The sequence below is a fragment of the Loxodonta africana genome, chromosome 19, assembly GCF_030014295.1.
Source record: "Loxodonta africana isolate mLoxAfr1 chromosome 19, mLoxAfr1.hap2, whole genome shotgun sequence".
NCBI lineage: Eukaryota > Metazoa > Chordata > Mammalia > Proboscidea > Elephantidae > Loxodonta > Loxodonta africana.
The window spans coordinates 32,860,135-32,885,390 of NC_087360.1; the positions used below are offsets into that span (position 1 = coordinate 32,860,135).

The 25,256-nt window shown below is 52.1% G+C and overlaps 1 protein-coding gene across 1 annotated transcript in view; it reads right to left on the reverse strand.

Annotated features, from left to right (window-relative positions):
• GNB1L (G protein subunit beta 1 like) overlaps positions 1-25,256 on the reverse strand; it is an 86,436-nt gene that overhangs the window by 8,135 nt on the left and 53,045 nt on the right. The window contains exons 4-6 of the mRNA XM_003419176.4: positions 18,191-18,353; positions 13,763-13,861; positions 8,356-8,571 (exon numbers count right to left, since the gene is read on the reverse strand). Of these exons, the coding sequence (XP_003419224.1) occupies positions 8,356-8,571; positions 13,763-13,861; positions 18,191-18,353 (478 nt within the window). The remainder of the gene's footprint in view (positions 1-8,355; positions 8,572-13,762; positions 13,862-18,190; positions 18,354-25,256) is intronic.

Sequence of the window (25,256 nt, forward strand, 5' to 3'; positions counted from 1 at the left end):
GCACAAGACTGGACAACATTTCATTCTGTTACATATGGAGTTGTCATGAGTCAGAGCCCATTTGACAGCAAGTAACAACAAGGTTATTACACTTGTGAGGTGGGAAATGGTACCATGATAACTCTAACAGACTTCAATAGGTTAAGGATGCATGTTATTCACCTGAGAGCAATTAGCAAGAAAAGAAATGATAAGAGTATAGCTAAGAAGTCAAAAGGGGAAATGAAATGATAAAAAAATAAATGTTTCCCCAGCACAGAAGAAAGCAGGAAAGAAGCAAAAGAGGGACAAAAACAGAAGTGGCAAATGGCAAACAAGCAATAAGGTGGAAGATTTAATACAGACATATCAGTAATTATATTAAATGCATATGGGCTAGACATTCCAATTAAAAGAGCTCACCAGAAAGGACCAAAAACCAAGACAAGAGTATATGCTGTCTACCAAAGACGCTTTTTAAATATAAAGAGATAAAGATAGGTTGAAAGTAAAAGGATGGGAAAAGTTACACAATGCAAACAGCAAGCATAAGAAGGCCGAGGCGGTGATATTAGTATCAGACAAAACTGACTTCAAGACAGAGTGTTACGAGAGATTAAGAAGGACATACAAGGGATATTCAACAAGATGAGATAATGGTCCTGAATGTTCATGCATCCAACAACAGAGCTTCAAAGTTCATGAAGCACAACAGACAGAACTAAAGGGAAAATGAGACAAGTCCACAGTCATAGTTGGAGGTTTTAAGACCCCTCTCTCAGTAACTGGTAGAAAACTAGACCAAAAAATCGGTAAGGATATTGAAGACTCGAACCACACTACAACCGCGTCGACCTAACCGACACTGACGCTCTGCCCACGACTGCCGAACACATGTTCTTTTCAAGTGCACGTGGTGGGCTTACCAAGATAGGCCACGTGCAGGGCCGGGAACAGGCCTCAGTAAATTTCTACTTACTGGAATTGTACAGAGTACACTCAACGACAAAAGAATTTGGCTAGATTAAAGCTAGCCACAATATCAACAAATATTTGGAAATGAAAATAATATACATCTAAGGAAGCTTTGGAGCCCTGGTGGAGCAGTGGTTAAGAGCTATGGCTGCTAATCAAAAGGTCGGCAGTAAAAATCCACCAGCTGCTCTGTGGAAACCCTATGGGGCAGTTAGTTCTATTCTGTCCTATGGGGTCGCTATGGGTTGGAATCAACTTGACGGCAATAGGTAAGGAACTTCTGAACCAAAGGAAACCAGGGAAAATTGAAAATATTTTGAACTGAATAAAAACAAAGATATATCAAAATTTGTGGGACAGCCCCACAAAAAAAAAAAAAAGTCACCAAGAGCTGCCTTCTCAACACCACATGGGAGACCACACCACCAGGGAGCAGTATTTCAGTGACCCCAGAGGAGCCCAGAACTCTGGGCCAGCAGCTGCCTTTCCAGAGTGCAGGCAACATTGACAACCACTGTCATACCCAGAGGCCACCACCACTGGCTACCAAGAGGCCCCACTAAAGGAATCTCTAAAGGATGGACTTCTTGACTTCTAGGAGGAAAGCTTGAGATGGAAGAATGCATGGTGAGCAGGAAGAACAACCACTAAAAAAAAAAAAATTTTCTTACAGCACAAAATAATAAGATGCAACTAGTGCTGCGAGACACATCTACGACTTAAGGGCACAGAAAGGTTGAGGGTAAAGGATTAATAAAAGTTATAAAAGGAAGTAAACAAAACAAACCTGGCCTAAGCCAAATAAAAAAAAAAAAGGTGGCAAAATAGGCTTCTTGGCAAAAATCTTGTCCAGAGACAATGAGGGTGACTAAAGAAAAGGTTAAGTTCACCAGGAAGGTTATTACTTTAAACTTTTATGTTCCTGATTCAGTTTCAAAATGCACAAAGCACAAATGGACAGAATGACCGGAAAAGTTCACAAGATGCATGAGGCTCTACCTGCACCTTCTGGGGGCCCCAATCACGCCCACAATTGGAACCACACAGCCGGACAAACCCAGCCTGGACTCTACGCTCGGCTCCTCTGACCCCACCCAGCCTCAGGAGGTCAACCCTCCTAAGGATGCATCCACCAGCACTCCCCTCCTGCCACCATGATGCCTCCATGTGGCCTTCTCACTGGTCTCTTCCTCACACCTGACCCGCTGTTGACCATAGCCATACTTCTCACAACCTTGGATCAGATGGTGCAGCTTCTCCACTCCAAACCCTCATGGGCTTCCTGCTGTGCTCCTGAGCACTCATCTGTCACTCTCCCTCTCCGCGGCTGTCTCCCTTCTGCTCCAAAGCACTTCCAGCCCTCAGCCCCACTGCTCCTCCTGAGGATGCCCCAGTCATCGCAGAGACAACTTCCTCACTTCTCACCTCAGATACGCCAGCTCTGCCATGAGTCATCCAAGGGACAACTTCCTCAGTCCTCACCTCAGAGATGTCCCCCACCCCAGTCACTGAAGGGGCAACTTCCTTGCTTCCTCCATGCCTTTGTTTGGATACAACCCCCTTCCCCTACCATCACAGGGTTGCCCCTGCAAGCCCTGTCACCTTACTCTACTTCCTTTTACTTTGCTGCCCCATCACCCTTTCTGTCTGCACTCTTCTAGAACATTACACATGGGCAGGAATGTTTGGTTTTCTGCTGTATCCCTGTGCCTAAAACAGTGCTTGCCTATAGCAAACCCAAACCCACTGCCATCCAGTTGATTCAAACTCATAGAGGCCCTATAGGACAGAGTAGAACTGCCCCACAGGGTTTCCAAGGCTGTAAATCTTTACAGAAGGAGAATGTGACATCTTTCTCCTGCTTGCACATAGCAGGGGCCCAATATTTATTTAGGATAAACATAAAACCTAGATGCTACAACTAACAATATTGAAATTCAACAATCAAAAAAATCTTTGGACGCTAAATCCATTTTAAGCAGAGCCTGAAGGCATGGCAAACTGGGGAAAATACGTGTAACTCACTTCAGAGACAGCTGAATTGCTTACTTTGTGAGGAGCACCTTGAAGCCAGGAAGAGAGAGGCGGCTGGCACCACAGCAGAGCTCAGTGGGAGATATGAGCAGGGAGTACAGATCAGGGGACACAAATCTCTCCTAGACCTGACCAGATGCCTGGCCTCACTCAGACGGTTCTGCAAATCACATGTACGTTGGAGTTCCACGTTCCCTTACCAGACTTGCCAAGCTCCAAAGGCTGGTAACAGCTGTGCTGGTGAAGGCGTGCTGGTGGCATCTTCCCCTCAGGAGTACCAGTAGCCCCAACCAGGATAAGAAGCACAATGCCCTTGACCCTGCTCTCCCCACTGGGACTTCCCCTGCAGACACCTACCTCCACACAGACCTGTGGCAGCACTATGACAGCAGAGGCTGACCAGCTGCAGGACCATCCCAAAGGCCGGGAAGTCAGCTCTGGAGCCCCATACAGAGCTTCATCCGGTGGGCCAGCCCAGAAGGACCGTGAGGGTTGGAAGGTGCCTAGAGCAGGGCTGTGTGCGGATGTATGTCGTGTGCATAAGTGTGCACGAGGCGTGCATGGGGTGTGCGTCTGCTGGGTTACAGGGGCCCAGGCCACCCCACCAGATTTGGATGGACCAGGGACACTGTCACCTCCAGGGAGAAGAGCTGGTGCTGGGACTGTGTGAAGTCCTTTTCTCTCATGTATTTCACATCCCTTTGGGTGCAGACAGTGAGTCTCACTGGAACCCACTCAGGGCCCTGCTTCAGGTCGCCTGTTTGTCCTTCCATGTTTATGTGAAGTTAGTAACACTGGGGCATTTCCCTGTGAGAAAAGAGCTGACTTAAGAGCTGACACACAACCTGAAGCTGGGGCCGAGGAAAGGAATTTAGATAGACAGCCGTTTGCTGTGGTCTTCACCCTCTTGGAAGATGGGCACACAGGCAGGGAGGCAGCACCCAGTGCATGACAAGTGGGGCCCATCTGAGGGTAAGGGTGGTGGGCATGAATCCCCACGGGGTGGGGTCCAAGCCAGCTTCCTCGCAAACAGGCGCTAGACTTCGCACAAAGCCTCCCATGTCAGTATCTTCCTCTGTAAAGCCACCAGCTCCATGAGGCTTTGGCTGCACTAGTAGATTGGCGTAAACACCATGCTTGCATGAGGCCTCTGGAGGCGGAGCTGTAGGTGCCCAGGCCCCGGGAACAGGGGCACTGGCCTCTGCATGCCAGCCTCGTACCCCACTCCTGGAAACAGACTACAGAGCAGCGCTGCATAGGCCTCACCCCTGGCAGGGAACCAGGAGGCAGCGATCTCCCCTACCCCAGTTTAGGAGGAGAATGACAAGCCCTTGTCTTGGGGGCTTGTGTTTCCAAGGAGGAGGGACCCCTGCTGGTGCAGCTTCAAGGTGTGAGGCACAGCTGTCAGTGAAGGTGTCAGACTCCAGCCACCCTGAGCAGACACAAGAGGCTCTGACCTGTACCTGAGGCACTCATGGGGCTGAGCTGGCCTAGAAATCCTCTTCTCTTGTTATAAAATTGGGAGGACTCCCGGGAAAGCACAAGGCTTTGGGGCCTGAGGGGCCTGAAGTCTGCAGGGGGCGTCCTGGGCTGCAGTCCTGTTCCCTTGCTCATCCCCACACTGCTCAGCTGCTGCTGCTTTAAATGCAGCACCTTGGTGGAGTTGGGGACCAAGCGGGCAGCTCTTGCTCCTGCTGTGCAGATGGGAAGCCAGCCCAGGACGCTGGGCAGCTCACGCGGGTCACAGAAGGAGCAAGTGCTGCACTGAGTGTGGTTAGCCTGCCTCCCAGGCCCAGGGCTGATTGGAGTGGGGGAGCCTCATTATTGTTTAAAGGCCTAAAAATACCACGGACTATAAATCAGGGCGTTCTTTAAGGCTTGTGGGCACTGCCCCAAGTGTGCGGGGGAGAGTCTGCTCACCACCTGGGCCTGATGACAGCTGATGCAGGATCGGCAAGAAGCTCACGAAGTGTCTCCAAGAGTGCAGGAGGCCTCCAGCACGACCGTCAGCCCGAGGCTGGTGGTGTCCTGACGAGGGCAATCAGCACTCCGCACCACCTCTGCGCCTCCACATCAGCTCCGTCCTGGACACAGGGCCCTCCAGGAAAGATTTCTGACCACCAAGTGACTTTCACAAGGCATGACCTCAGGTGCTAGGAATGTGCAGTGCGGAGAGGGCGCCATCTGGTTCCGATTACCCAAGCTCTGGTGCAGGGAAACCTCATCTGCATCTCTGCTCCCAGTGCTCGCCTGGGAGAGATTGATTTGGGCTCATTAGAGACTTCAGGAAAAGGACATGAGGTGAGGCACATCTGTGTCCTCGTGGCCCACAAGCCCAAGGCAGGCGGCTGCACCAGTGCACGGAGGGCTCAAGAGACGGGTGACGCCTCCAGACCTGCGGTGGCGTGGCTCATTGCTGAGGGCATGTGGTTGCCTCACTGGAAGACACTCTGTGAAAGGTGAGGGTGTGTGGTTGCCTCACTGGAGGACATTCTGTGAACGGTGAGGGCGTGAGGTTGCCTCACTGGAGAACACTCTGTGAATGGCAAGGGTGTGCAGTCGCCTCACCTGTTCCCAGGTACAAAGGATGTTTTCAGTTGCTCATCTGAGCAAAGTGCAGCCAGATTTGCTTCCTCCCCAAGGCCTGGGCTTCACAGAACTTGAGACCCTGCTGGACCTTTGAGGCCAACTTTGAGGGTGAAGTTGGGAGAGCATGCAGGTCAGCTTCAGCCCTTTCCAGCTGGACTCTTCCCTTTCTGGCCTCTCCCAGGACTGTGTGCCTCCTCTCACGGCTGTCGTGGTGATTGCTGATCGGAAGGAGAACAATCCGTCTTGAAAGCTTTGCCCTCCTTTGATGTGGACGGCTGTGTGCAGCAGCCCCCTGCCAAACCCCTCGCCACACATCACGCCAACCACTTTCATTCTGCAATTTCTGGTTCCCCCTTCTGCTTTAACTTTTAAATTCATTAATACAGTAAAACCAGCTCGGGACTAGAGCATGCCCCATAAATTTAAGTCTTAACTTCCAGCAGCTGTTTCCTGAACATGCCTGGGGAGACCAGACGGACCTGGGCTGGGCCAGCAGAAGGAACTCGGGGTGCAGAGAAACCTGGGGAGGTGCAGGGCTACCCCAGGAAGGCGCTAAGGGGAGCTGCTTTGGTCAGGCTAATAAACTTCAAGCCACAGCTGGACCGGATCCCCACAGAGAGAGGTGGGTGCTCGCAGGTCTCCTCTAGGCTCAAGGAGCAGGAGGGATCCGAGCTGACACTCAGCTACCTGGCTCAGTACAGGCTGCCAGCCCTGCCACTGGGGTGGCCACCAAGCAAGATGGCAGTGACACAGGGGCTACATGAAGACTCAGCTCCTGGAGAGGCTCAGCTTCTAGTCTCTAAACATCACCATCATCTGGATGACTTTCACACACACCACCACCCCAGGTCAATGATTGCCAAGGCCTCAGTGGCCTCCCCCAGGAAGGTCCGCCCCCCAAAGCACAAGGCTTGGCCCTGCTAGGGACAGTGCCTGCCTGGCCGTCCTCCCCCAGAGCTTCTGTGTACCCGGCACAGGCCTGACCTGGAAGAGGTGGGCGGTCCCAAGGAAGCATACAACATGGTGTGTGATTGTATTGCCCATGAACCCATGTGGATCCCACCTTTCCCTCCTTCCCTTGGCTGTGGCAGCCTGCTGGGGTCCTCACATATGCCCCTCCTTCCCGTACCCTGCAGGGCTCACCCCCACTCCCTCAGGTCCCTGTCCAGAGATGGTGTTGCATCAGGGATGCCAGGCCAGTCTTGCTCTACGCCTGTCACCTGGCCCAGTTCCTTCCTGGGATAGCCCTCACTCTGGTCTTAACCTCCATTCTCCAGAGATGCCTTTTAATGCCACGTAGAAGTACACATCCTAGCATCCCTCTGCTCCACCTCTACCAAGCACTTCAGGCCCTGGGGACCCCAACCTTCTGGACAGCCTCTGGCCTCTGGGCACAGTGCTCCCTGTAGCTCTCCTGTGATGACCTGCTCCCTGGGCCCACCCTCAGCCTGGCTGTCCTTGCTTGGTCACTCCCCTGGAAGATCTTGCCATGATATCCTCATGGGTGCACTCAAAGCACAGTGACTCCTGTCCCTACAGCATCCCCGCCCCTTCTCAACATGTCTGGCTTTTCATCCAGGCCCACCTCTCCCCGACCCAGCCCAGTGCTTCAGGGACTCTGACTATTGTCTGTCAGGTTGGGCCTGACTGGTCGAAGGCTAGCCTCTTCCCCAGCACGAGTAGGTATGGGTGAGGCAGGCTTGCCAGGGCTGCCGGGAACGACTTCCTGCTTTCAGGGGCCTGGAGTGATGTGGCCTCTCAGGTGTCATGGGAGGTGTGCATAGGAGGGCAATGCCAAAGGGCCCAGGTGCCAGACGGAATGCTGGGGTTCTGCTATGCCAGCCTCTCTCCAGTGAGGAGCCAAGGAAAGCCCACAAGAGAGGCCAGGTAGCTGGGCTAGCTTCTGCTTGCAGTCATGCTGGGGATACACAGCTCCAGCCAGAGTCCTGTCCCTATCACAGCACAGCTTTTTGAAGGAGTTGGTCAAATCCTGGCCTTCCGAGGCTCCCCAGCTAATGGGGCTCCTCATGCACCCCCCAGAAGCCAGTACGTGCCCAGGCCATACTCTGGGGACCAAAAGGCAGAGGACACACCCAACGCCTCATCCTCTGTGGGCTTCCCCCCACTCCAGAACCTCACCAGAGCCAGGCCTGGACGGGAGGCCACCACCCCACTCGCTAGACTCCACCACATCCCCACACAGGGCCTGAGCATGCACGGGGCCACCCTATGCTGAGTGCTGGGGCCAGAGGCCCAGAGGGGGCCCAAGTGCTCTGTGTGCCGCTCAAGACGGGCAAGTCTGCAAGACATGGAGGGGAGGCTTTGAGCAGCAGCCCAGTCCGCCCCAGTCCTCCGCACCCAGCTCCCAGCAGCCTCCTCGGCAGCCTGCAGACTGCCACACAGGGCGTGACTCCATGGGTGTTTTCCACATTGAGTTTTCTTTTTTTGATTAATCAGTTCCTTATTTACCAAATTCCTCTGAGTTTTCACAAATGGGCTTGAATACTCCTGGACTTTACATGCCTTTTCTCTAGATGGACAAGACGTGACTGCTGTTAACCTGAGGTCTGGGAGAAACCCAAACCATGTGAACGGTTCACACACGCCCACGCCCCCTCTTCCTGCATTGGCCCTGTGGACCGGCCCGCCGCGCCCCGCCTCACAGTGATTAATTAGCCGGGGACCTGCGGCAACTCCTCTTCATGCCTAAATATTTTTTCAGCCTATCAGACTGTTAGTGCAAAGCAGGATAAATGACACCAGGTCCGGCGCACTGACCTTCAGGGACTGCTGCTCATCCAGGCTCCAGACAGCCAGCGCCTTCTCCGCAGAGCCCGAGACGCCCCTGGCCTTCTGGGAGTCAAAATCAAGGCCCATGACGGGCTCTGTATGGCAGGTGACGCGGCTGCACACCTTCCCCTCAGAGACGTCCCATAGGACCACGGATCCATCCTCGTAGCCGGCCAGCAGGCGCGGGCGGGGGCTGGAGTCGGCCTGCTGGGAAGAGCGGGGCATCAGCTCAGCATGCAGTCCCTTCCCCTGGAAGGTTCCTGTTGAGCTTCGGGGGGAGGGCGAGAGGGGAGCTCTCCCTCAGACGTGTGCCTCTCCCAAACGGCTGCCCTCTGTGCCGTGTTCGTAGTCTGGCAGCAGCAGGTCAGAAGCTCCTCACCCCCAGCACCCTCTTGAGGGCTGACACCATTAGTGTGGGGCCACCATAGGGGCTGGTGTTGGCGGGGCCCAAGAGGAATGTGAATTGGAGGATGCGGAGCTGTGACCTGTCGTTCTGCCCCAAGGGCCCTTGCTGCCCTGGTCTGGCACCACCCCAGGGGTGCTGCCTGATGCCAGCTCCCCTCTTATGTTCCGGAGGCATCCTCCTGTCTTGTTGCCCCACAGCCCTGAGACTCGCAGCCCTTCCTGGCTTGGCCAGTTACCTGTCTAGAACTGCCAGCCAAGAAAAAATCGCGAGCCCTATCGCCGCGAAGGATGAAATTTCTGTGCTTTGTCATTGTCTCTGTGGCAGCTCCCTGCCCCCCACCGTTAGTCACCACAGCGCTAACGGGTGTGCGCTGCGCTCCAGCCAGCCCTGAGCTATTGTGATGGATGAGGGCCCGGGTCAGAGGGCTCAGCACCCCGGGCAGACACCTCATTCATTTCAGCCTCTGAAACAACTCCAGGAGAGGCATGTCACTGAATTACATATCACACAGCAGAGCAGCCACCCCCTGCCCAAGAGTGCTTGGTTCCAGCCCCAGGGTGCCCTGCACTCAGTACCTGGTCCTAGGTAGTGTTGAGACAAGGCACCAGGGGCTGAGTCCTCAGGTACCAGCAGCAGGAATACCTCCAGGACAGGTCCAGGTTACCTCCCGGACAAAGAGCACACGACATCAACACCGCCACTCTTTCCTAGCCTGTTTGTCCCGCTGAGCTGCCTGTCTTTGGCGTCGCTTGAGTTTCGGGAATATCTGAGCACATTCCCCTTCCCCAGTGAATGATTCTGAGAGCCAGGAGCTCCAGGGAGCCTCAGTCCTCTCTGGAACGCTCCTCTGCACTGCCTGGGCCTGGCCCTCCGGGTGGTCAGCAGTGAGAATGGGGGCCTTGGGGACAGGCAGTGTCAGCTGAGCCTGCCCTCCGGGTCCTCTGCTGGCTGGTGCCCTGGTAGGGCCAGATTGTCAGGAAGCCAGGGTTGGAAACAGAGCTTCAGTGGACACAGGTCGATAGCACCCAAGCCCCCTGTCTCATCTGCTAGGGTTCTTTAACAAGAGTGTAATGTGGTGGTACTTCTTTCTGCCCACCCTGAGGTCTGCAGGGCCCTACACTACACATACAGTACCTCACCCAGCAGTCCGGAATGCACCGCAAGAAAGCTTGGTTGGCTAAGTGAAGTGGCTCAGCTTAGCCTGAAGGCCCCAGTGAGTGTACACCACTTCCTCAAACAGCCCAAGGAAGCAGGGCTTTTCCTGTGGGTCAGAAGAGGCAACTGAGGCTAGGGCCTGTGGTGCATATCACAGGGACCCAGTTAGTGATGGGGAGCCAGAATAGCTTTGATCTGGAAGGGACGGTGTGATAAGGAGGAGGGAGCGGTTCCCTGAGACCTGAACATGGGTGCGGTGAACCCTCCCAAGCCAGGGCTGCTCCAGAGGAAGGCTCCTCAGGTCCCCAGAAATAGTTGGTAAGATAAAATTCTTTTCTGATGATAACACATGTTCACACAAAACAAAAGCAGAGTAGCACAGAGGAGCCAAGAAGACTCCCGGGGAGAGGCGTGGGGCCCCTGCCTGTCTTTCTGGGTGCTGCCTGTCAGGAGCTAGTCCTCTGTGGAGCACACACTGCCCCCTGGGGCCTAGTGGGAGACCACCAGCAGCAGGGGCTTTGCCTGTATAGTGCTGCCATATGCAAGGCCCCGTGAAGACCATCACATGGGTGACCCCCCCAAGTGCTGTTCTCGCCTTCATTCTGTCTGTGGTTTGATAAAAAGGAAGGACTCCACCTGGGCATCTTTCAGATCACCTGATGGGACACTATCGTCTCTGCAGATGTGGGCGCAGGACACTGCGTTCACATGGTCTTCCTGGGCAGCCCTCCAGTCCCAACACGGTGCCTCCATGAGGCAGCTGTGCCCTCCCAGACCTGGTGCATCAGCTGAGTCCAAACCATGCAGATGAGCAGAGTCCTTCCCAACAACCAACCACGTCAGGTTCCGAGGGGAGGTCGGACTAGGAGAGAAAACCCCGACACAAGGGAGCCTGTGACCAGATGCCTTGTGGCCAGCTGCTTGATGCCCCCGGAGGTGGCCACAAGTAGCTTGACTGGGGCCACTTTGCTTTCCTCACGGCAGCTGGTGTCCTACCACCTGCCATCCGTGCAGCCACCTTGGGCCCAGCCCTCCCCAGGCATGGTCCCCCAGTGTCTCAAGGTTGAAGCAATCCTGAGGGCCCCTCCCTACTGCTGACACGTTTGCTCCAGCTAGTCTCTGTCACCCAGTCCCTGTATGATGCCCATGGCCTCTAGATTCTGGAATGCCATGGCTAATTCTAGGGGCTAATTCTGGGGGCAGCAGGGCAGGACGCCCCTTGCCTGGAGGAGCACCCTTCAGCTGAAGGGAGCAGAGGCCAGCATGTTGCCCCTGCCCCCCAGCTCTGTGTCCCTCAGGGCTCACAGCTTGCCCAGCCGCCTATCCTCGGCTTCTCTCCCAGCACACAGTATCCCTGAGGGCTCCAAGTGTTGGTCACCACAGGCAGGACAGCGCTCTTGTGGCTAAGGGACCCATTGGGGGTATGGCCTTGGTACCAGCTCAGCCTTCCAGACAAGGCTCTACGGTCACCACTACCTTTTCTTCTTTGGCTCTTCTAATCGCATGCCCCTCCCGGTCAGCATCATCAAGAGTGCCCCACCTCTCGGTGTCCAAGGTCAGAGGGAGTCGCCAGGCTCAATGCACCCCAACTTGGGGTAGGGCTGGTCGGAGGGGCCTTGAGACGAGAGCTGGTGCTGGTGACTCTGTGTGAAGCTTCTTTTGATTCTAACCTTTTATATCCTCAGAACAACTCAGGCTAGCTACTTTAAGGAGCCCTGGTGGCATAGTGGTTAAGTGATACAGCTGCTAACCAAAAGGTCGGCAGTTCAAATCCACCAGCTGCTCCTTGGAAACCCTATAGGGTAGTTCTACTCTGTATTCTTGGGTCACTGTGGGTCAGAATTGACTCGATGGCAACAGTTTTTTGGGGTTTTTTTTTTTTTGGCTATTTTAAGGAACAAAATGAATATACACTGAGTGTTTCAGGAAAAAATCAGCTGGTCACTTTATTGCACTCAGACACCTAAGTTATAGTCCGCACCTCCTGGTTTGGGTAGAAAAAGAAACATTTCAAGTCAGCGTATCCTTTTCTGAACAGAATACTTCACTGGATCTGTGTCAACTAACAAAATGCGATTTGTCCTTCTGTCAACTATATTAATTACCCTAACAAGTTTGTACATCCCGTTTCTACACATTTTTCTGCTGGAATTTTTACATGATTGTGCAATAAACAGCGTTTCCCAGGGAGTAAAGTGTGAGTGAGAAATCCAGCCCGGCATCCTGCCCGGAGGATGGCAGCACCTTGAAGAGTGCCTGCGGCGCCCGCGTCCCGCAAGGGGCGTTTCTCCCACACACAGCCTTACCACAGCCCTCAAAGCGCGTCCTGACACACCAAGGCAGCAAGTGGCCTGGCCTCTGCAGGCACTAATGGCCTGACCCTGATGGCAAACTTGCTGGCACCAAAAGCTGTGTCTCTGCAGGCAAGTATTTCTCAGGTGCCCCGGCCTCCCTTAAGCCCCTGCTTCCGCACACAGCCCCGTGAGCTCTCCTGAGACGCTGCAGTGGGAGAAGCAACAGCATAGGATCAATGTGTCAGCAATCCAGCTTTCCAATTTAAATGTCCACAGTCAAGAAATGACAGGGGGAAGGCCACTGGTAAGGGAGGGCAGAACACTTTCTGCTAATACGGAGACAAGCCCTCAGGGTGGGGTTCTCCACAGTGAGAGCTCCAGTGGAGTCTTGTTGGCCACATGGCTCTCTCCAAACTGCCCAAAAAAGAAGTTCCGGGCAGGACTCTCGACAGAGGCCCAACCCGGCCCATTTAACTTCAGAAAGAATTCAAAAGGAAGGCAGCAAGGCCCGAGGCAGGCACAGGGTAGCTCGGAAAAGCCTGGGGAATGGAGGGAACCGAAGGACCAGCCCCTTAGTGGGGCAGTCTGCTCAGTAACCAAGTGCTCTCAAACTGGGTGCTTGGTCCATGGCCACTTACTGTGGGCCTCTGTGCTGAAGACATGTGTGGCAAAATTTCCCTGTAATTTTTTTTAAGTGAATTAATCAAACTCTTTGCTTTGCTTGCCCCCAACAAGAGTGGTCCTAAGGAGGGAGAGGTACCCTCAGAGCCACTGCTGACCTCTGGAGTGGTAGGGGTTCTGCAGCCAAGGACCGGGCCTCTGGGTGGAGGTGGGCAGGCCCAGGAGGACCCCTCCCAGACTGAAGCCCATCCTGCCAAGACTGAGGCCTGCCTCTCTCTGGGGACCTGCCCCCCATGATCCTCACCTGGGCCCCCGGCTCCTGCTGCCAGCCCCAGGAAATGCCCTCTGACCCTCCCTAATCAGAAAGGACAGCCAAGGAAGAAGGAAAAAGCTGGGCTCAGAAATCCTGCGTGGCTGCAGGGGAACTCAGCACATTAAGCCCACTCCCATATCTAAGAGGCAAAGAAGTAAAAAAAATTAATCCCCAAGAAAAGCAAGGCCATGCAGGCTTACAAGGGTTAGTCAGCACATTCCTCCCTCCCAGCTCTCTGCAGAGTGGGATTGATCCCCAGAGAGAGCAGCAGACATCTCCCCTGGAGTGGGCAAGGCCAGCTGCCCCAGCTATCCGCTTCTCACTTTCACCAGCAGGAGGGCGCTCTCATGATGAGCCCGCCCTGAGCCCACTGATGACAAGAACCCCTGCCGGCCCGTGGCCCGGAGCCAGGCTTCTGCTGGCACGGTTTCAGGAGCACTCGCTCCTTGAGGCAGGGGCGGGACAAAGAGCTGTGCCAGGGACACTGAGGGTGAAGGGGTAACTGCCCGACTGATGTGACGATAAATCAAGCCCAGTGAGCGTGACTCACGGCCCTGGCGGGCGTGGCCTGCAGGGCGTGTCTCTTGTGCGCGCGCACGGCTGTACCTGCCACAGTTTCAGGCACATGGGCATGCCCAGCTTGGCATCTGCCTCCGGCTTCAGGGTGCACACTGACGTCTTGGATGGCATCTCCAGAATCTCAACCTGACAGGAAGAAAACAAGTTGATTGGGCTGACGCCAAGTCGAGTCTGTGCTATACAAACAAGAGACTTTTAAGGTGATTAGCCAAGGCCGATGCGAGTTTCTGTCTGTTCCCCACAGGAGCCTGGGAGCCGGGGCTTCTAATTAGGCTGCCCAGGCTCGTGGGCTGGGGCGCTGCAGGGCCCTTGCGTAACACACGTCACTCCTAGGTGATCGGCGTTACTGCCTGGCAGCCATCTCCACTTTCAACCTCTCCATGGAGCAGGAAGGCCTGGCTCACTCTGGCTCTGACCCTTAGTTCTGCGATTCTCCTGACCTCCGCTTGCTTCTCCTTTGCAATCTACTTTTCTACCTGATGAGTGACTTTGAACTATCCTGGGCACATCTGATGGTATAAAGAATCGCGTGATAAACACTTGTGAACCCACCACCACACATAAGGAATAAACATGACAAGGGCCCCAGGCCTCTGTCGGAACATGGTCTTCTCCATCCCCGTGCTTCTCTGTGTGGCACTTCATGGCTATACTTTACATAACCCTGGACTGCGGGGGCCTCCTGTGGCTTGGTGTCCATGTGGCTCCACTGGACACACCAGAGTATCACCCAGGCACTGCTTTCAGGGGATGGTCAAGGCCACATGGAACTGAGTCCTCAGCATCCCTTGTCCCTAAGTGTCTCAGCTTCCTCATCCACAAAGTGGGGACACGGCAACCTTCATGTGGGCTGAGAGGAGTAAAAGGGTACCCATATGACACACTTTTGCAGGGGCTTGGCTAAATGCTCCTGTCTGTGCTTCTGCTTCCCAGGGGGATCTACTGAAAGATCCAGGCTCATTTGCACCCCTCTGTGATCACATGAACCAGGGGCATGTCTGTTTCCCCCCACAGCCTCAGGAACCAGGGGTACATCTGTGCCGCCCCCACAGCCCCATGTGAAGCAGGAACATCTGTGCCCCCGCCACAGCCTCATGAACCAGGGAACACATCCTCATTCCCCCTAAATAGACAAGGTCCCATGAACCATGGGACACATCATACTCGCCCCACAGCCCTGTGAACCAGAGAATACATCCTCGTCCCCCCTAAATACACACGGCCCCATGAACCGTGGGATGCATCATGCTCCCCCCACAGCCCTGTGAACCGGGGAGGAATTGCCCTTCAAGGTGCAGGCGATAGTGACTCTGTAAGGACAACACCGCACAGACATGATGTGCAGCTACCACAGACAGCTCAGTAAGGCTACACAACGTCCCCTGGCCCAACACTGGAACATTCCCCCAGTCTGCAGACAAGGTGTCTGAGAGCCAGAGAAGTTGGGGATGATGATGAGTGCGCAGAACTCACACCCAGCTTGTCCGACTCCTTCCACTCCACCCCTGCACTCTTGGGCCAGGCTGGCGAGCAGAGTGGCCTGGGGAGAATATCTGAGGACCAACACCACAGCTTCACCCACAGTCTCGCCCTCAGGGCCCAGAATGCCCAGCAAGGTGCACGACAGCTGTGGTATCCACCGTGCCACCCTCACTGATCATGCAGGAGCATAGTCTGAGGTCGAGTCAGAGTCCTGAGCTGGAGCCCCAGCCCTGCCACATGCCTGCAGGTGAGAGGGGAGGCTGCGTAGTCCTGGGAGCCACCCGAACCTCTCCACTAGGCAGCGCCTCCAGTAGGTCCATGCCAGGGTGCTCTCTGGTCAAGCATGGAAGACTCCAGGTCCTGATTTTCACACCTCTCTCCCGCCAGATTCCTGAAAATGAGGCCTGTTACTGTTGTAGGCCATCAGGAGGCTGGGCAGATTTACCGAGGCCATGTGGGCTGTGGAGAGCTGCCCCAGGAGCCCTGGCACGTACCAGGGGGGTCAGAGGAAGTGGAACACTGGACACATGGCTGGAGCTGAACATTTGTGTGCAACTGACTATGGACAGCCAGAACACAGGCCCACAGGCTCAATCAGGGGAGGACCACTAGATTTGTGTGTTCAGAAAGTCAACTCTGGTAGCAATGAGGAGTGGGGCTCAACTGCACAGGGACAGAGGGCAGGCCAAAAGGGCATCACGTGGGGGTGAAAGCCAGGGCAGCTCTGGGGCTCCAAGCTGGGTGCTGTGGGGGGGAGCATGGGAGCGCCAAGAACCAAATCTGGGTGCAGAAGCCCACAGGCCACAAGGGGTCTGCCTGAGGTGCCAAGCCAGAGGCAGGGGCAGGTCCAGGAAGTATAGGGCAGCCTGGGCCCCCGAATAACAAAAGAAGCCCTGCATTCTAACTGAGGACACGTGCCCTGTGGCCGGAGCCTCCCCAAGACAGGGTTGTGCTTTCCATCTGGCATGCAACTGCAACTTTTGTTTCCAGAGGAAAATGTTTGGTTTGGGCAAAAGCGGCCACCCAGCCGGCCGTGCTGGGGCAGGAGTGTATGCTCACCGGGCACTGTCTGGGCTTGAGCCAGCCATGCTTTTCCAAGCCCCAGTCCAGGCAGATTCCACAAAATAACCTTTTTCCCAGGATAGGCTAGGTCCCAGACCGGCTGCTTCTGAAAACCAGAGCCCCTGCTTGCACTGGTTGAAGGAGGAGGGCAGACCCGTGCACAGGACTGGCCAGGGCAAGCAGCTGCTGACCCACGGCATATGTGTAGCAGCCTGCACACCGGGCCTGAGAAGGCCACAGTGTCTGTCCTGGGCCACCAGCCGAGCCCCCTGCCTGGAGGTGGCCATGATGGAGGTGTGGCATGTGGAAGATGGTGTGGAGCCCCAGACCTCAGAAGGAATAGCCATTTCCTTGATCTGACACGGTAACTCCCAAGCCCACGCTGGGTGTTTATTTGGGTCTGTGGAGCAGGAGAGGGCAGGCTGCCGCCAAGTTGCTCGGGTGCCTGGGTGGCTCGAGCCATCCAGGAGGAAGCACATCCCCTTCTTTTCCACATTAATAAAACTTTTAACAGGTTTTTGGCAAATTGGCAAGAAAAATCCATGTAGCTCCTAATTGGGGATTTAAGTGCAATCGTGAACAAACAAATGCCTGTTTGCATCTCATTATTTATGAACTGAATCTGCTTTAAGACAAAAGACTCTTCTTGGGCAGGGGCCAGTGTAACCATGTGCATGGGGAACCTCGTCAGCCTCAGCTCCAAGGGGGTACCGCCCGGCCCAGTGTTCCTGCTTGCAGGCTTGACGGTGCTGGTGGGACTGCAGGCTGGACACCAGGAGGTCACAGGACGGACAGCAGGCACAAGACGAGGCCGCTGCTCTCTGACCCCCTCCGCCGGCCACCCCCATTGCCCGAGCATACCATCCTTCCTGCTCGCCTCTCTGCTTCTCCCGGGCCACATTGCTACTGCCCCCGCACGAGCCATCTAGTCACCACTCACAGGCTTATTTTTGTTTCCCTTCTGTTCACAAGAGCTGATGCTGCAGCCACAGCCTCCTCCTCTATAAGAATGCCCTCCACCCTTGCTTCCAGCCTCGGGCTGCACCCACATCCTGGGCACCTGTCCCCCTTGGTCGCCTCTGCTTCCTCTGTCCCCCAGCCTGGCCCATCCATGTCACCGACCAGCTGGTGCTGAACCCCACTGCTCACCATGGTTGTGGGCAGCACCCTGCACCCCACCCCTCACACCTCGTCCTCTGCATGGCCCACTACTCACCTCTTTTGTTCTGCAACTGCCACCCTGGTGCCAGCTCTCAGCCCCATGTCCCCACCAGCTCCAAGGCCTCTCACTGGGCCCTGCCCATGCTGCCGGCTCTGCTCTCTTGAACATGACTCCTACCTGCTGACCTTGCTCGGAGCCCATCCCAACCTTGCCAGGACCTCAGTCTCTCTACCCACCACTTCCTCCCGCTGAGTGCCCCTTGGATCTTCCCTCCACGTGTACACACGCATGTCTCAGTCCTGTCTCCCCACAAGCTGCCCTGATGGCCTCGAGCCCCGACATTGTAGGTTCACCCTGGCCCACTCTTCTCCATGGGTAGCATGGTGTGGGCAGAGCCTCCCAGAGACCTCAGCCTGCTCTGCTGCCAGGGGAAGTGGGAGAAGAGGGGGTGCAAAGGGAAAGGGCCTTTGTTGAAGCACCCCTGGGCCCCATTTCCTGATTCTCACCACCACCCTGAGAGGAAGGGTTATCACCAGGGCCACTTCCCAGGTGACAAGACTTAGGCTTAGCCGGGTGTGCATTGGCCCGAGGAGGCTATAATTGCCATCACACAGACAGACCCCCACGGCAACTCCATGGGGTCCTGCAGAGCGGGATGGCTGCACTGCTCACCTAGGTGTTAATGGGGAATCTACTCGTTTCAGGGAAGCTGAGCTCCCGGGGTCTCCTGGGACAGGAAGGGCTCTTACCTCGTCGTTGCCTCTCCCCGGCATAGCCAGCATCCAGCGCGGCTGAGCCCCGGCCAGCACAGTGCTCCTGCAGAAGCCCATGCTCTCGAGGCGCACTGAGTCCACGACAGCGTTCCGGCCCTCTGCCAGGTCCCACAGGCACAGCCTCAGGTCCCGGCCCTGGCTTCCAAAGCAAGAGGAGAGGTTGTGAGGCTCCCTGTGATGCTCTATGCACCCGTCAAAGCAAACATTAGCTCACCCTCGCCAGCCACCACCACCTCCCGAGGCCTGAGGCAGAAGGAAGGCTTTTTGTGTGAATGGCGCAGGACACGTTTCAGAGGGGCCACAGGCTGTGTCAGGTTTCAGGGGCTGGAACCTCGGCATCAGAATTAATGACTCGAGTCTGTGTCCAAGCATGTCCAATGCCAGGATGCGCTCCCAGGGGTCAGAGGAAAGCGTGGCAGACGAAGGTACAGACCCGCCTCCCATGAGCCTTCCAGCCACTCTCCCAGCTGTTGATACCATGCCTCTCCCTCTTCCTTTGTGAATTAACTTTTACAACCTTGCATTCCCACTCTCAGGAACTTTCCCAAGTGAACAGAAAGCCTATGTTCATACAAAAACCTGCACACAAATGTTTAAACAGCTCTATTTGTAATCGCCAAACACTGCACACAACCCAGATGTCCTCCTACAGGAGAACAGGCAGCAAACCATGGTACTTCTCCACAGTGGAATATCCCTCAGCAACAAAAAGGAACAGGCTAGTGATGCACGCAACAACCTGGATGAATCTTAAATGCATTTTGCTCAGTGAAAGAAGCCAGATCCAAAAGCTATAAGCTGCCATTTTAGTCATATGACATTCTAGAAAAGGCAGAACTATAGGGAGGGTGTCATGGATTGACTTGTGTCCCCCTAAAATATATGTCAATTTGGTTAGGCCATGATTCTCAGTTTTGTGTGGTTGTCCTCCATTTTGTAATTGTAACTTTATGTTAAAGAGGGTTAGGGTGGGATTGTAATACCCTTACCCAGGTCACATCCCTGATCCAATGTAGAGGGAGTTTCCCTGGGGTGTGGCCCGCACCACCTTTTATCTCTAAAGAGATAAAAAGGAAAGGGAAGCGAGCAGACAGGGGGACCTCATACTACCAAGAAAGCAGCACCAGAAGCAGAGTACATCCTTTGGACCCAAGGTCCCCGCGTGGAGAAGCTCCTAGTCCAGGGGAAGATTGATAAGAAGGCTGACAGAGAGAGAAAGCCTTCCCCTGGAGCTTTTGCCCTGAACTTGGACTTCTAGCCTATTAGACTGTGAGAAAATAAATTTTTCTTTGTTCAAGCCATCCACTTGTGGTATTTCTGTTATAACAGTACTGGATAAACAAGACAGAGGGACTGCCTACAAAGGGGATGCACAGGGAATGCTTAGGGTGGTGGAACTGCTCAGCATGCTACTGGGTGATGGACATGTGACTTTTGTCAAATCATGCATTTGTCAAGACCCACAGAACTGGACACCACACAGAGTGAACTTGACTGTATGTAAATTAAAAAACGAAGCCAACTAGGATGTTGGGACCCTGGGATAGAATGCCTACTGGGACAAACAAGTCCAACTGTCTTACAAATGTATGACATACTGCACTAAAGGGGGGGGGGAGGAACTGGCTTAAGTAATTCTGGAAAAGTGTTTTGACTGGACAGTCGAATATTAAAGACAGAAATAACTGTACTAAACACTGTATTCTAGTTGGTAATGTATTTCTCACAGGGGTATAGGCTAATAGTTCTGAAATCCCTTTACAAGTATACTAGGGTTGAACAAATAATAAATGGTGGAAAATGGAAGACCAGTATCTCCATCAGAAAAAGAGCAACAGGGGAGATAAGAAAGAGCCCTGTGGTGCTGGATTAGAGTTGGAGACATCAGTGTGATTTCATGTTTCTTTAAATATATATACATACACACACAGATACAGAAATATACATAGGAATGTATGCAAGCATGGGTTAGCATATACTCATAAACAGGTAGTCCTTGACTCACGACAGGGTTCCATTCCAACGACTCCATCGTAAGTCAGTTCTGACGTAGATGAATACCTCATTTTTTTCAGTTTTCATTATTATTGCCTTTTATTATCAATATCTTTATAAATCATAATATTGAACATCTTAGAGTGAACATATGAGAATAACATCAGCAAATTATGTGCTGCAACACTGTATGTTGTGCATATTACTAATGATAAGATGTACAAAAAAAAAGACGGTCCTAAGTGTGGTTCGTCGTAACTCGAATATGTCATAACTCGGGGACTACCTGTATTTCCCAGTTCTGTCCACTGGGAGGGCCTAGAAGTAGTAACACCCTAGTAGGAACGAGTGCACCCAGCACCCAGATCTTGGTTTCTAAAACCGTTCTCCAATAAAAGAAGCCAGGTTTCTGGAGAAATGGCTGATTCTAGGATGGAGGCAGGAAAAAGCAAGATGAGTTTCAAGCATCTTGTAGAGCCAGAAAATAAGGAAATGCTTAAAAAATAAAAGATGGGGCACGTCAAAGGACACAGGAGCCAACCTGAAAAAGCTCCCAGAGGCCAAAGCTGAAACACTGGATTATAACCCAAAGAATAAATCTTGTGTGTCCATAATCATACAAATGATTGAATACATAAACGAATGAGGAAGAAGGACAAACATTCCTTACAGAAGAATTCAGAACACTAAAGTGGAAGGAATGAAGGAAATAGAAAGCCCCTGCAAGCACACCCTAGGAATACCTGCTGCAGGCAGGGTCCTTTGATGGAGGCTAAAACTAGTGGGCAAAACTTAAGAGAAACCAGGTATCCGCATAGCCTCAAAGTATCTACCACCACCACCCCCCCCGCCCCAAATATTTATCGATCACTGTGGTGGTTTTAATATTTTTTTGGTGGTGGTTTTAATACACAACCACAAATTCTTTAACACTCCTCCTCCAGGAGGTGGAGCTTAATCCCCCTTGAGCATGGGCTGGATGCAGTGACTCATTCCTAAGGAACACAGTAAGCAAACGGAAATGTGGCAGACACCACTCAACCAGGTAGACAAGGTTAACATCACCAGTGATAAGTCATGTGGTTGTCCTATGCTCCCTGTTGTGATGTGACGGAAGGACGCTTCACCTCTGTGGTCTTCCTCTTAAAAGCTGCACAGCTGATTATTGTGTAATTGTAGTCAATAAGTTGTGCACCTCTAAAAAGTTGAATTGGCAAAAGTTGTGCGATAGATATTATTTAGAACAATGAGAAAAAAAAAAAAAAAAGAGTAGCTGCTGAGGCTACTTATGTACAGCCAAACACCTGATGGGATTTGGTTTCTTGGTTTGGAGGTTTAGGGTCATGGTTTCATGGGACATCCAGTTAATTGGCCTAACAACGTGTTTAGTGGTTCTGTTCTACCTCCTAGTTTGTTGCGCAGTTCCTGGGATCTTAAAAGCTTGCAAGCAGCCATTCAAGGCACAACAATTGGCCTCTATTCACCTGGAGCAACAGAGGAAGGAGAGTCAGGAATAAGAGGAGGAAATGGAATGCATGGCTAATTGCTTCCGTGAACAGCAGCTGCCTCCTTTGCCATGAGACCAGAAGAACTGGATGGTGTCCAGCTACATTACTGAACATTTTGATCAAAGGGTCCACAGAAGGATCCTGATCAAAAGGCGGAAAATGCAAAAGAGAATTTCAAATTCTCATGGACTTCAGACTTTCTGGAACCATGGAGGGTGGATGAACCCCTGAAACTATTGCCCTGAGATAATCTTTAATGCTTTAACCAAAAATATTCCCTTAAGTCTTCTTAAAACCAAAAAATAGTTTAGCTTAACTAGTAAAAAAGTCTGCCTTGAGCATTATGCTCTTTTAAGAACTATCTATATGGGATCAAAGCGACGTGAGGAACTTGAAAGATTAGAGAGATTAGACAGAAACCTTATGGGGCAGTGAGTTTGTGTTAATGAGGGAGGAACAACTCGAAAAGGAGGGTGAAAACGTTGCACAACTTGCATAATGTAATCAGTGTCACTAAATTGTACATGTAGAAACTGCTAAATCAGGGTATGCTTTGCTGTGTACATTCTCAATAATAAAATGAATAAAATTTAGAAAAAAAGTCCATTAGCCCATGCTTACACAATTTGACTGTTGTAACGATAATACGCTGTACACTAGAAAAAAAAGGAGCAAGATGACAAATAGAATGTTATATTTAATTTTACAACAAAAGCAGCAGCAAAAAAAAAAAAAAAAGCACAGCTGTTGATACTACTTAGGTAGAAATAAATATCTTGTAGGATTGGTTTTATTGGTTCAAAGGTTTTGGGTAACGGTTTCATGGGCCTGTCCAGACAACTGGCCTAGTATTGTTTTAAGAGTCTCTGCTTTACCTCCTAGTTCAGTGAGTAGTGCCTAGAGTCTTAAAAGCTTGGAAGCAGCCATCCAAGATACAAAGGATCTCTATTCATCTAGAGCAAACGGGAAAAGGAGATCCAGGAGTCAGAGAAGGAAATCGTCTGTAGACCTAATTGTCTCTAAGAACTACTAGCTTCCATACCATGAGACCAGAAGAAATAAATGGTGCCCAGCCACTCTTACTGAATGTTTTGATCAGGGACCCAGTAGATGGATTTTGATCAAAAAGAGGAAAATTGTGGAATGGAACTTTAAATGTATATTGTAAACCAAACTTACTGGACACACTGAGACTGACCCTTGAATTGCCCAGTGTCTTAGTTATCTAGTGCTGCTATGACAGAATACCACAAATGTGTGGCTTTAAGAAACAGAAGTTTACTTTCTTACAATTCAGGAGGCTAGAAGCCCAAATTCAGGATGCCAACTCTAGGGGAAGGCTTTCTCTAAAACTCTGGAGGAAGGTCCTTGTCTCTTCTGAGCTTCAGCTAGTTCCTGGGCAATCTTCATGTGGCTTGCCATCTCTCTTTCCCTATCTCTGCTTGCTTAATCTGCTCCTTTTAGATTTTTAACAGATTGACTCAAAACACAGCCTGCACTAATTCTAATTAGCATAATAGAGAACCGATTCCCATAAGGGAGTATAACCACAGGCACAGAGGTTACGATTTACAACACATACATTTTTGGGAAACAAAATTCAGTCCAACATTCCACACTTTGGCCCCCCCAAATCCATGTTCTTGCCACATGCAAAACATATTTACCCCCTTACATTATCCTAAAAGTCTTAAATCAACTGCAAGTCCAAAATCTCATCTTCTGAATCATCTAAATTAGATATGGATGAGACTTTAGGTGCAATCCATCCTAGGGCAAAATTCTTCATCTGTGAGCCTGTAAAATCTAGACTACAAGGTATCTGTTTCCAAAGTACAATGGTGGAACAGGTAGAAGGTAAACATTTTCACTACAAATGGGAGAAATCGGAGGGAAAGAAGGGATAACTGGCACCAAGCAAGTAAAAAACTCAGCAGAACAATTTATTTTAGTTCTCAAGGTTTGAAAATAATCCTCTGTTCTCTGAGACCATCTGAGCAATGGCCCTGTCCTCCAGACTCTCGGTGGTGGCCATGCTCTCTGGGTTCTGGGTGGAGACCCCTTAGCCCTGGGCTTCAGCTCCACCTTCAGGCTCACTGGGAAAGCAACTCTGCTCTCTCGGCTTTGGGTGGCCTCATTCTCCTAGTTCATCTGAGGGTGACCCCACGCCCTCAGCCCAGGCAGACCCTGTTCTGCTCCTTGTGCATGGCAGTCCTGCGCCCTCAGCTTTGGGCAGTGGCCCAATCCCCCTGGCACTTGTGAACAGCACCCCAACACTCTGGAACTAAGTTGGTTAAGATCTACCTCTTTGAAACCTAGGAGGCCACGGCCCCACCCTTTCAAACTCAGCAGGCCATGGTTCCACCTACTGAAACCGAGGCAGCTCTGCTTCCCGTGCTTCTTCCAATAGTTTCCCTAATCTCGGAGTTGCTCCAGGGATGGTCTTTTGTTTTCTTGGAGGACAACAGATGTAGCTCCTTTGGCCTGTTTCCTCTCTATGTAATTCCAAGAGGAAGATAATAGTTCTTTCCTTTCGTTCTTTCTCTGTCCCCTTTAGACTAAGTTGATGGGTTTTCTGCTGTCGTAGGTGGTTAGATTCACCAGACACAGGCTTGATTTCTTTAAAAAAAGATTGTGTACACATGTCCTTGATGAAAGCTCTAGAACACATATCCTTGGTTTGTACAACAGAATTTCCTAAATCTTTAAGTTTTGTTTTCATTTTGCACAGTTCATTTTTTTTAAATACTTTTTATTGTGCTTTAAGTGAAAGTTTACAAATCAAGTCAGTCTTTCACACAAAAACCCATATACACCTTGCTACACACTCCCAATTACTCTCCCCCTATTGAGACAGCCTGCTCGCTCCCTCCACTCTCTCTTTTCATGTCCATTTCACCAGCTTCTAACCCCCTCCACCCTCTCATCTCCACTCCAAGCAGGAGATGCCAACATAGTCTCAAGTGTCCACCTGATTCAAGAAGCTCACTCCTCACCAGCATCCCTCTCCAACCCATTGTCCAGTCCAATCCATGTCTGAAGAGTTGGCTTTGGGAATGGTTCCTGTCCTGGGCCAACAGAAGGTCTGGGGGCCATGACCACCGGGGTCCTTGTAGTCTCAATCAGACCATCAAGTCTGGTCTTATGAGAATTTGGGGTCTGCATTCCACTGTTCTCCTGCTCCCTCAGGGGTTCTCTGTTGCGTTCCCTGTCAGGGCAGTCATCGGTTGCAGCTGAGCACCGTCTAGTTCTTCTGGTCTCAGGCTGATGTAGTCGCCGGTTCAGGTGACCCTTTCTGTCTCTTGGGCTCGTAATCGCCTTGTGTCCTTGGTGTTCTTCAGTCTCCTTTGCGCCAGGTAGGTTGAGACCAATTGATACATCTCAGATGGCTGTTTGCTAGTGTTTAAGCAACCAGACGCCACTCTTCAAAGTGGGATGCAGAATGTTTTCTTAATAGATTTTCTTATGCCAATTGACTTAGATGTCCCCTGAAACCATGGTCCCCAGACCCCTGCCCCTGCTACGCTGGCCTTCGAAGC